Source organism: Epinephelus moara, chromosome 10 (assembly GCF_006386435.1).
Source record: "Epinephelus moara isolate mb chromosome 10, YSFRI_EMoa_1.0, whole genome shotgun sequence".
Taxonomy (NCBI): Eukaryota; Metazoa; Chordata; class Actinopteri; order Perciformes; family Serranidae; genus Epinephelus; species Epinephelus moara.
Window position 1 is genome coordinate 33,516,757 of NC_065515.1, and position 12,451 is coordinate 33,529,207.

General features: G+C 42.0%; 1 protein-coding gene across 7 annotated transcripts in view; it reads left to right on the forward strand.

Annotated features, from left to right (window-relative positions):
- Window positions 1-12,451, forward strand: part of szt2 (SZT2 subunit of KICSTOR complex) — a 442,490-nt gene that overhangs the window by 141,154 nt on the left and 288,885 nt on the right. For all 7 annotated transcript variants that reach the window (XM_050055637.1, XM_050055638.1, XM_050055644.1 and 4 more), the window contains exon 39: window positions 10,838-10,912. In XM_050055637.1, coding sequence (XP_049911594.1) covers window positions 10,838-10,912 — 75 coding nt within the window. The remainder of the gene's footprint in view (window positions 1-10,837; window positions 10,913-12,451) is intronic.

Below are 12,451 nucleotides of genomic sequence, written 5' to 3' on the forward strand. Positions count from 1 at the left end.
AATCACACAGCTGGTCTGCGACTACTTTCTCAAGGATCTTTGACATAAAGGGAAGATTAGATATTGGTCTATAGTAAAGTACTATAGACAAGTAATACAAGTAAAGCTACCCATCTAAAAATCTACTCAAGTAAAAGTAAAAAGTAGTTCGTTTAAAATGTACTTAAAGTAGAAGTTACTTAGTTACTTCCAACAACTTGATGGGGGTCACTCCTATGCAGTGCAAAAATGGTCCAGGGGTCATAAATCAAATCCGAAAACTGGTTATTTTTCTATGATGAACCATAGAATTCAATTCAGTTTAGGGCTGCACAATATCATTAGAGCATCACCATCGCAATGTGTTCTTGTGCAATAGTCACATTGTGAGACTCTCAGTATAAGTTCATCATATCAATATAATATTAGTCAAAGGCAATATGCCATACTTATTTTGCTGGTTAATACTTTAGGTTGTGAAGTTCTCAATTTCCATGACAGTTTGATCGTAAAATGTATATTTCATGCAAATACAGCCTTTCCAAATCCCAAATGATGATTTCTTTCCAAATAGAGCTATTCAAGTTTTTGTAGTACACTGTATATTGCAATACATATTGCAGTATACAAAATCGTCACATTGTCAGTTTTGTCTAATATTGCACAGCCCTCATTCATTTTGACACACAACTGTTAGACTGATGATACACAGAGCGACTTTATTCTCAGAGATGCAAACAGGTGTATGGTCAAAAAAGAGAGAGCTTGTCGAAGTGAAATTCTGAATATTAAAATACACTAACCCTAATTTGGAAAAATACTGTGTATTCTAAAACAGAACAGTGTTTCCCCTATATGCAACTAGCGACGCTTCATATCCAGGTCAATTCACACACTTGTGAGTAAAGCATATAAGAGGAGAGGAGAGGGCTCCGTCTTATCTCTTCATAAACTAAAGTTATATTATTTTGAGTAACAGACCCTTCATATAATAACATAAAAACTAGTCCATACCCGGGGATGTGTTATGTATAGAGGAATAAGAAATCAAAAACAGTATATTAGAGGAGATGCAAAATCAGAGCACTGTGTAATAAATATTAATGTAAGACAAACAATGCACACTGTATTTAGAAACATGTTTTATGGCAAAATACATGGACCATAGTTTTGGCTGACAGCATGGAGGCACGCGCGTGCGCAGGGCCGTGCGCGGGCACACAGGTACACACATATAGGTTTCGATCCGCAAGTGTTGAAGATAAAGGCTTCCCAGCCAAACTGTGGTCCCAGCGCAGGTGTTTTTGAAGTGGTCTCCGTGCATGCGCAGCTCGCGCTGCTAATGGTGCTCGCAGTATGAATGGGTAGTGGACAAAAACGCGAATATAAACAGTAGAAATATGGGAAAAATGCAAAAACGGCATCGTGGCTGTCTGCACATGACCTGCGCATGTGCAGCTCGCGCTGCTAATGGTGCTCACAGTATGAATGGGTAGTGGACAAAAAAACGCCGATATGAACAGTAGAAATGTGGGAAAACTGCAAAAACGGCATCGTGGCTGTCTGCACATGACCAAGATGAAAGCCTATGTGCAAGTTCAGAGAGTCTGCACATGACCAAGATGAAAGCCTATGTGCAAGTTCAGAGAAGTAAGTCAAAGCAGTGAGGAGGAAAACAGATGATGACAGACAGACAGACGGACGGAGGGACAGAAGTTTCTCCATTTAATAGTAGGACATACTATTTATAGTGTTACACGGTGAAACGTTTCACCTTATAACATGATGACTTATATTGATTACACGACGGCATGTCATTTCTTTCTCTACATGGTTGCACCTTTACAATCCTCCTCTGCTCTCTATAAATAAATGTTAACATTTAGGTTAAACAGTATTGTGTCATTTGTTATCATATTCAGTCCTAGATCCAAAAGCACAATTCAGGAGGCAGAGAGCAGGTGAAGCCTGGGCTTGAGGCGAGGGACAGGAGACCTGTAACGACAAAATATTGTATTTTATAAGATGGGGGAGAAAAAAGTAATATCGGCCATCGGCCACCCTGCTCTCTCTCAATATTGGCATCGGCATAATCGGCCTAAAGGCCGTATCGGTCGACCTCTATTACAAAGTGCTTTATAATAAAACTAAACACATTTAAAACACAAGGAGAGTGGAAAACAAAATTGTGAAAAACTAAAATGTCTCTATAATAAAAGAAATACAAAAAGGCTAGAAGTCACATCAAGATAATAAACAATAATTAAAATTAATAAGATAGCAATAAAATAGACAGCTCAGATAAAATCAGATCGTGCTTTTTGATAGAATTCCGTTTTTAGGGGAGAGTTAAATTAAGACCATGGGCTCTAGTTTCCCGGTGCAGCACAGGGTGGTGCAGGGTGGCGAACCCCGCGCAGAGCTAGTTTCGAGCGGCGCAACCCGAGGCACGCTCAGTTTGGTAGTTTGGCAGACCGAGGTGCGCTGAGATGGGTGTGGCGGCTCAGTAGGGGGAGGTGTCGACAGATCCAGCTTGGCGCAGTGACAGTTTCGTGCCAAAAGGCTTTGCCGAAGGTGCCCTAAAAGCTCGCCAGCTGAAACTAGGTCTACTGTCAGCGCAGGCGGAGCGCAGCCGGTGTAAGTGGAAGTTTGGCTGACCGGCGGACAGTGCGCACACGTCACCAAAACCTCACAGGCAGGTTTCCAGAATGTCAGGCACATTAACAATGCAATAAATAGCCACAAAAACCACTATTCAATACAACTATCTGCAATCAGCACATAAATGTATCTCTATATCGACTGTCCCGTCACATCTGATGTCAAATCAAAGGGGATTGGCACTGCTAATGAGTTCACATCCCTCTCAGCCAACCACAAACAGCCACAGCATCAGATAGGGAGTATATATTCAGCATCTGTCATCTTAGAAAAGTCAAAAGAAAAGAAACAGAGTTGCGCGCACGAGAGAAACGCAACATTGATTTACAATTGTGGTGACCTCCTCCCAGGCTACCTTTGCATCATCAGCCCGTGGAGGTCTGCTCGCAGTTCTGTATATTCGGACACTGTGAGCTTGGACCTCCCGAACCAAAACATCAGTTTCCTCCTGGGAGAAGTTTGGCTGTCTGACGCTGCTGCTCTCTTCTGCCATGGCGAATTGAGTAAACTCTCATTATGCCTTCGCGCGGCGCATTTAAGGGCAAGGAGAGGGGCTCATTTGATTGGTGTGATGTGTGTAAAACCCACTCCACGCCTTCTCTCCTCCCTCTTTCTGACTTGCGCAGGTAGGAGGGACGGAGGTAGAAAAGAGGAGCGCACAGTGTGCCAAACTTGCAAAATCCGCCTGGCCACATCCAGTTGGCGAAGTGCAGGTGCGCTGCGCCTCCGCCTCGCCCGGTATGCGAAACTAGAGGCCAATGACTCACACGGCTTTATATCTGTAAGCCTATAACCCATCATATCTTTGTTGTTTCACCTTGGACTGAAAAATCGTTTCACAAAAATTCTAAAACACAGGATGTGATGCTTACTGTTGTCTTTTATCTAAATATGTGCGTTTGTTTTTCTTGTAATTGGTCTCTAAACAGATCATGACTCTGTTCAGCAGCCGCATCTCAAGCTCCTTAGCTCCATGATAGCTAAATGCTATCTGCTGTTAGCGGCGACTTCATTTGATTTTCAGTGACTAACCAAACTTTGAACTGTTAATGCTATGTAATAATATTCAGGAGGACTAATGTTGGAAAATGTTTTCTGTTATTGTCAGGAGGTGGCGCTAATCACCACATTGTTATAAATGTGGACCTTCATCACTTGCCAGTGCTCTTACTGTGTTTAGGAGTAAATCAAGCTAGCATTTGCACTTGTTAAGCTGTTTAGCTACCATTAGCCAGCAATTCCTCTGTTGAGACACCCTACATTATATGAACTGTTAATGTTAGTAAGTAATAATTCTGGTGAAGATGTAAAGAAACAGACAGAGAGCTGTATTGTTGGTGAGTGACAGCAAATACTACAGCCTCTCAAGCTTGATCGCTGACTTGTGTGCTAGACAGTAATGGCAGACAGTAATTATTAATTATTAAATACTGTGTGTCAAATTTTCTAGTCATAAATCTGTGATAAATATTTAATTTTGGTAAGGGGCCTATTCAAATTTTAGTGGTTTAGAGCAGAGGTCTTCAATATTTTTCAGGCCAAGGACCCCCAAACTGATGGAGGGTTGGAGCAGGGACCCCCTACTGTATATATTTTATATTAAATTGTGTTTTATATTAAACTGGGCCTAGTACCATGTATAAACGCACCTTGTTATTGTGCATCTAATACTAAGCTATTCAAATAATACACAGGTTCATATATTCATGTTTTTATTTTAAACATGTACAAGGTACAGTGAGTAGGGTGGCCTTGCCACTGCCATTTATAAACATATCTTGTCAACTGATACCAATGCCAATATCAACACTGTCTGTCAATAGCACGATAATCAAGCATGCAAGCTATTCAAATTGACGTTTCTATTTTAAACATAACTGTGGAAACAAAAGTGAGTGATGGCCTATTAGTGCTACTGCCAGGTAGATGAGTGAGGAAAATCCACTTTCGCAAAGATATGTTGTTGCAAAGGGCAAAAGGGTCATCATAGCTTTTGCTGCCAACTGTGGAAAGTCCCTCTGGCAAGAGATCCAGAAGGAGGTGAGTGGTTTAGTTTCATATATGTTTTTGAACATACTGTCAGTGGATAGTTCGATGAGCTGATCCTCCTCCGTCACTGTCAGGCGTGCGTCATCTGCTGCGTTGTTTCTGAATGGAGACTGTGTCCATCACTGTTCCCTCTAAAAGCTGTTTTACTGCGCAATTGCGCACTGCTCCCCACCTCTTTCCGCAGATGACAAAAAAGTTGCGCGCTCAAATATCCCCGACCAGTTTTTATTTTTATTTTTTTCTCATATGCGCTGTCCTATGACTTGAACAGTAAATACGTAATGTTACTCCACTGTGGGCGTTTGTCTGTGCAATGAGTGACAGATGACAGTGAACTGTCAGTCAGTGATGATTAAAAAAACATGCCCACCAGGTGCTGCCCAGCCAATACCTGCAACGGTTGTTTAGCTTGACAGCCAATCAATGGCATTATGTTGGGTATTTGCTGCTGTCGTATTTGTTGTTAGCCGTTAGCTATAGCATCGTAGCTATGGCTAAATGTGTGGGCTATTTCGTCCGAAATCTTAAGAAAAAACGTGTGTCGTTTAAGGTGAAGTGGCTGTCGGAGTACATACAAACAGACGTGTGAACGCTACCGGTGAAACTCGGCGATATTTTTTCTTTTTCAAGCGAGAATGGAGTTCTTTGCAAGACGTGAAGCAGGGGTCCGTTGATCTACTCTGAGATAGGAAACTCTGAGTTTCCGGTTCCAGAACAGCTGATTTGAATCAGTTTAATCAACTCGGAGTAGTTTCACCTGGAGTTAAGCGCGTGCACCACGACTATAAAAAGCCAGCATCAATGGAGCCCCGATTCGACGAGTCACCATGGCAACGGGGAAGAGGAGGGCTGCATTTTTCACCCCATTAGAATTAGAAATCTTAATACGCTCATACGGCAACATTGCTGCTCTGGTCAATGCAAAGTTTAAATGTAGTCCTTTGCAATCACAATAATATTACAGGGGAAAACTGCTTGAATGGTAGCCTATTAATTTATTTAATTTAAGTGCAATCGTGCGGGGGAGAAGCGCACTTGGCAGCAGTTTAGGATGAAATATAAAAACATTGTTCAAACAGGTAAGACCTCGGCATAATCTCATGGGGGTACCTCATTTTGATCATGTTTTACATTGTAAAGTAAATATTAAGTGGCTGTTTGGCTGTGCAGTTGTTTTATCCCCAACATAATGCTGTTTTCACACACATAAATGTCTTCTCATCTATATTATGTTCTGTTAAATAATTAAGCCTATTTAAACTAACACAGACTTCTACTCAGCCAACAGAAAGAAGGCAGATGCCCGTAAAACGAGCACACTTTTCTGACCGCCCTGCATACAGTTGCCTTACTCAAGTGCTCAGCATCTTTGACATTGTACAAAAAACTTCCATTTGCAAAGAAACGCAGCGCAACACACAATATCTGCTGGGATGTGAGAGCATGACTACGATTGGTAATGTTGCAAATGTAAGGACGGATTAGGTTGTGTATGTAGACGATGGACTGTGATGTGAAACGGTACCGCTCAAAAAGATAATTGTGTGGAAATGCTAGAACATCTATGCGCGGTCTGATAACCATCTCCCGACGAATATTTAATTCCCTGCGCAGTAATGCTGCACCTTCATCCACGGGATCGTTATCAAAAGGACATGCCATGTTAGTGAAAAAAGTCGCCACCTACTGTGCCTAATGGACTTCTAATATGCTGACTCTGATTTTTTAAAATGACAGTCTGTCATTTTAAAAAATCAGAGTCAGTAGGCTCCGCCAAAACTCACCTGCTGACTTAATGAATGAGGAAGTCAAATGGTGTGTGGCTCTGAAAGAGGGCGGAGACAGAGAGAAACTCGACGTTTATTGAGAAAAACCTGGTCCTGACCAGGTTAGGTTCATAGAGTCTGTTACTATGGTAACTGACCGAGAGCTTAAGTTACCTCTCTCTCTGAAACAGGCTAGAGTTACCCCTCTTTCTCTGGTTTGAGTTACCTCCCTTTTTGAAATGGAAAACTCAGAGTTTCCCTCATTTCAGGGTTAACAGACTTTGAGTTTTCACTAAACCAGCTTTGTGAAACGGACCCCAGAAGTACAAGGCGAGTTTACACACACACACACACACACACACACACACACACACACACACACACACACACACACACACACAGAATATGTATGCACAAACACTTAGAACATAAACGTATTCTGATATTTTTCTGCACTACCTGGCCAGTCCAGCAATATGTTTTTGCCAGTAAAAACTTCATCCAGTACAGCACTGTCTGTAGTAGTAGCTCTGCTACAATTTTTGTTTACAATGTATGTTTACATGCACTCATTGCACTGCCTGGCTACTAATATTTTTTGCCAGGAAAATGTTTTCATCCAGTACAGTGGCACTGTCTGTAGTAGTACAACTGCAATTTAAGTTTACATTTAGTTTTTGATCTAGCATATTATATTTGTTGCAGTTTAGAGGCCTAAAGTAGTTGGCAATTACTATTAAAGAGTGTTACTTATTTTGTATTCCAAAGAGAGTCTTTGTGTTGCCATCACTCTTAAATGTTTGTGTATTGTCTCCAAGTGACTTTTATGGAGCACATTTCCTCTTAATTGCTCACATTATGGCAATAAATGCAAAATCTATTTTGCCAAAACAATGTTTTGTTATTGTTAATTGTAACTGACCTAGATATTCAGTAGTTCATGTTGTTAAAATAATCTTATTATTAATCTTTATAGTAATATTCACTTGTAATGATATTTGGGGTTGGAGAGGTGATGCCATGGCACCGCTATGTGGATGTAGTGTGTACGCGCCAGATGTCGCCCACAGCCGCTCAAGTAGGTGATCAGAGGAGTTGAATGTCTGCTCAGGAGTTTTCAAAATTAGAGGGAACATTGGTATCCATGTCTTGTCCCTGCGCCAGGAGTCAGCCTCAGAAAAGTAGTTCCTATAAATTGACCCTCAAGCGCTTCCAAGTGCGCAAGAATTGCTTGTGTTACGGGAGGGTAGAGCACAGCAGAATCTCCCAGCTCATCCACTGATGGAAATATGGAAAATATTCTCTCCCCGACGCGCTCCCTCCATCTTCGGATTTTTTTGAGAAAGCCTTCCATTCTGTCGTACAGCTGAATGGCATGTGTATTGCGACCTTGCATAGAACTGTTAAGTTTGTTTTGCTAAGTGAAAATGTCAGTAAGATATGCAAGTTTGGTGACCCAGATATTGTCACTGAAAAGTGTAGCCAGCTCTGTGCACTTTTGGAGAAGAAAAAACTCCCGAATAGACGTGCGTAATTCCAACACACGTGACAACACTGTTCCACGTGAAAGCCATCGAACCTCAGAATGGTACGGTAGCGCAGTGTGTTAGAGAAGAGACGTGTTTGTAAAGCACTCTTCTTGACTACATTGACAACTTTCACGACTGAGTCCATGACATTTGACAATTCAGCACTCATGTCCTTGGCAACAAATCACTTGCGGAGCCACGTCCTTTACAAGCGCAATTAGTCCACTTTTTAAACCAGCCAGGGCTCTTGCACCGTTGGTGCACAGCGTAATACATTTTGCCCATGAAATGTCATTTTCTCTGAAAAAAAACGTCAATCACTTTGAAGATTTCAGAACTAGCTGTGCGTTCAGGAAGCCGCTTACGACACAAAAATTCCTCCTGCATTTAATTTTGATCAACAAAGTGCACAAACGCCAGAAGCTGGGTGTCCTTTGACACATCTATTGATTTATTCAATTGTAATACAAATGCATCTGTCAGCCTCAGCTTCTCTATCAGTTGCACCCTCACATCAGATGCCTTCTCGTCAATACGGCGAGCGATGGTTGTGTCCGACAACGGAATAGTTTTCAGTTTATTAATGTCAATATCATTCCCATACATTGTTTTACACATGTCAATTGCCGAAGTCAATATTAAATCCTCTTCAAGTGTGTATGGCTGTTTCTTCTGGGCAATCCGGAGAGCAACTTGATAAGAGCATTTCAAAGCTAGCTCACCAACTTTGGCTGATTTTCTCATCAATATCTGTTGACCTTGGAGGGATTTGAGACTAGTTTGGAAGTATTCAACAGGTTTGTCTTTTAAGTGGCTGTGGGTTGTCTCCAAGTGACGCTGCAGCTTTATGGCTTCATTGATTCATTTGACAGCACAGTAGAGCAAATGACACACATTGGTAATTTAATGCCATCTGTCTCTTTGAAGGTAAATCCAAACTTCAGATAATTATCTGTATATTTTTGGATCTTCTCTCGTTTGCGCTTACCCTTATCAGCTGCTACATCGGCAGCAGGTGCCGCCTCGCCACTTGCATTTTCACCAGTGGTGTCTGAGGTGGAGGGTATCTCTCTTGTGCTGGTGGAGTTTTTGGTCGAGTTACAAATCGATCCATTTTCGCTCATAACAATGTCCATGCGCTTGGCATAATAATATACTAGTGTCAGTAGTTGACTGTTGTGGATAGGAGCTGCAGTGTTTTAGCCAGGAATATCTTGCAAAAATTATTGCACAAGGTTTCGTGGTTGAAGTAAATGTCATTTCTTCATTTATTTGTTTTATTTTTTATTTTTTTACAAAGGTATGTTCTTTTCAAATAATACTGCAGCGTGTATCCTTGTGTCTGGGATCTTAGCCAGCTGGGGACTGAATAGGCTCTTGGCCAATCATGGGGAACCTGACAGAGCCAGCATGTAACATGCGGCCATGTGATTGGCACAGCAGCGTGAGGGGTGGGTCCTCCTCTTTGTGTGCAGGAGGCTTGGAGGGACAGGTCAAGGCTAGTCTCGTGCTGTGAGCGAAGCGGTGCCCAGTTTGAGAGATCTCCTGTGTGTCGCTGAATGTTTGCATTTCTGACTGAAAGATAACATCTTCTGCCTCCATTTATCCATTTGCTACAATATGTTGGATTAATGTTAATGTGTATTTAAAGACATTATAATTTGTGGAAAACGAATGGGGGAAAAAAAATTAAAAAATATAAAAAATTATCTAATCAACCAAAAATGTCATGACCCCATCTGCAGCACCTCCGCGGACCCCCTAGGGGTCGCGGATCTCCTGTTGAAGACCTCTGGTTTAGAGTGTATAGGGGCTTACAACATAATGATAGAGGCATATGATATTTAGCAGATATTTACCAAAGTGACAGACCATATCATTAAGTCCAGCCAGAATAATATTAAGATGTCATTAAGAACTGAACTGGTTATGATTGCAATCTGGTCAGTGATAACAGGTCATACCATTTGCCTATGTATCATGATGTAACTTAAGCTATCTTGGAGCAAACAGGAGCTTGAGATGCAGCTGCTGGACAGAGTCACGATCTGTTTGGAGACCACTAACAAGGAAAACAAACACATATATTAAGATAAATACATCAGTCAACACCATGTAATGTGTGCTTTTTAATCCAGTGGAAGTATTTTTTTATTTTTTTTTATTTTTTTCAGTTAAAGGTGAAACAACAAAGATATGATGGGTTGAAGTGTTACTTGCTCGCCCTGTTCCTCGAATGCTGTCACTGACGTCATGTGCTTTCCTTCTTTTATATTTTTCTTGACAGGAAGGAGAAATTAAAGTATTTCACATATAACTCATTTCAAATAATTAAATTTTCTCAAGTTTTCTGATGGAGACCTTACCGCCACAGGATTTCACCTTTAATACAAGATATTTGGGAAAAACCTTTTACTGTTAGAGGAAGATACTTAACTTTAAACAGTAGCTAAATATTAAATTAGCATTAACAGTTCCAATGGGGGAAAATATTTCCAGGTAGTTATAATTGTCCCCAAATCCCCCTTCACACCTTATCTATTCTGTGGCCAACATCTATTCAGTGTATATGGAACTGTTTGTTTAGCAAAGAGTGCTGATGGCAAATAGCGGTGGATGCCAACACAGCAACCAGGTCAGGTTGAGCTTGAACCTTTATCACATGTCTGCCTCTAGGTTGTTTCCTCCTCTCCAATGTAGCAGATGACACTCAGCACTGACAGATTTGTACATGAACCAGTCAGGCTCTGAGGGTGTGTAATCAGGCAGAGCTCATCTTTTGTTTGTGATTTAATACTGTCATTCCGCCGACTCTGAATCTCCTGACTGAAATGTCGAATGGTCTTTCCTCAGGCTGTGGCAAACTCAGGCCGAGCCGAGTTCAGAGTGTCGTCTCCAGCCAGGGTAGCCTGGACTCAGACATGCAGGGTAAGTGTTGCACAAAGATGAATGATGTTTGAAGAATTAAGTGGTTGTGACAAGTATTAAATCCCTTAATGTTAGCTCAATTCTCATCAGCTTGTTAGTTTCACACTTAAACAAAATTAGGGCTGTACCCCACTAAAAATGATGTCAGTTGAATCAAATTGGGAAGTTTAATATGAATATTCAGTGATTTGTTTTGTTTTTTTCCATATAAAGTTAAAGAGTTTGAACGGGCTTCAGTGTGACAGTGCAGTATTCATGTAATGTAGTAAACAAACTAACAGCGCTAATGAGGGATCGGAAATGTGCCACAACATTTTTTAAACTAAATATCAAACAAAAACCAAAGACTGTGTCGTATTAAGTATCTGTGAGCTGTAAATTCACCACTTCCAAGCAGACAAGATAATGCTACCTCGGAGCCTTAGTGTGGAAAGTTTCTCGCTTAGTGGTAGAGCAGGCGCCCCATGTACAAGGCTGTTGCTGCAGCGGCCCGGATTCGAATCCAGCCTGTGGCCCTTTGCTGCATGTCATCCCCCCTCTCCCCCCCCCCCTTCAAGCTTACCTGTCCAGTCCATTAAAGGCAAAATGGCCAAAAAAAATATATCTTTAAAAAAAAGAACACTCACTCCACAGCAAAATCTGGGGACCAAAACATCCCCAGGCTCACACTGCGCAGCACACTGACTAGCAAAATAATAGAAATCTATCCCTACAGCACAGATTTGCTTCCTCATTCAAAGCCCTTAAGACCAAAATGTATTTTGCAGCATAGCCAGCCTCTAGCCAGATGATTTAGAGAGTCTGTCTATTTCTTTTACCTGTGGACAAACACCTCTAAGGCCGAGCAAAGCACCCCAGGCATTCCCAGGCCAGACGAGATATGTAATCCCTCCAGCGTGTTCTGGGCCTACCCCAGGGCCTCCTACCAGTGGGACGTGCCCGGGACACATCCAGCACGAGGCGCCCAGGAGGCATCCTGGTCAGATGCCTGAACCACCTCAACTGACCCCTTTCTGTCTGTCAGCCTCCCCCAACATCTGATCCAACTCACCACCAGGTGGTGATCAGTTGACAGCTCTGCTCCTCTCTTCACCCGAGTGTATAAGACACACGGCCACAGATCTGATGATACAACCACAAGGTCAATCATTGATCTTTGGCCTAGGGTGTTCTGGTGCCAGGTACACTTATGAACCTCCCTGTGCTCGAACATGGTGTTCGTTATGGCCAGTCCATGACTCGCACAGAAGTCCAATAACAAAACACCACTCGGGTTCAGATCAGGCAGGCTGTTCCTCCCAATTAACCCCCTCCGGGTTTCTCCGTCATTGCCCATGTGAGCGTTGAAGTCCCCCAGGAGAATTATGGAGTCCCCAGCCGGCACCCTTTGCAGGACACCGGCAAGAGACTCCAAGAAGGCTTGATACTCCGCACTGCTATTTGGCACGTACACACAAACAACAATTTAATTCAATTTTATTTATAAAGCCCAATATCACAAATCACAATTTGCCTCACAGGGCTTTACAGCATACGACA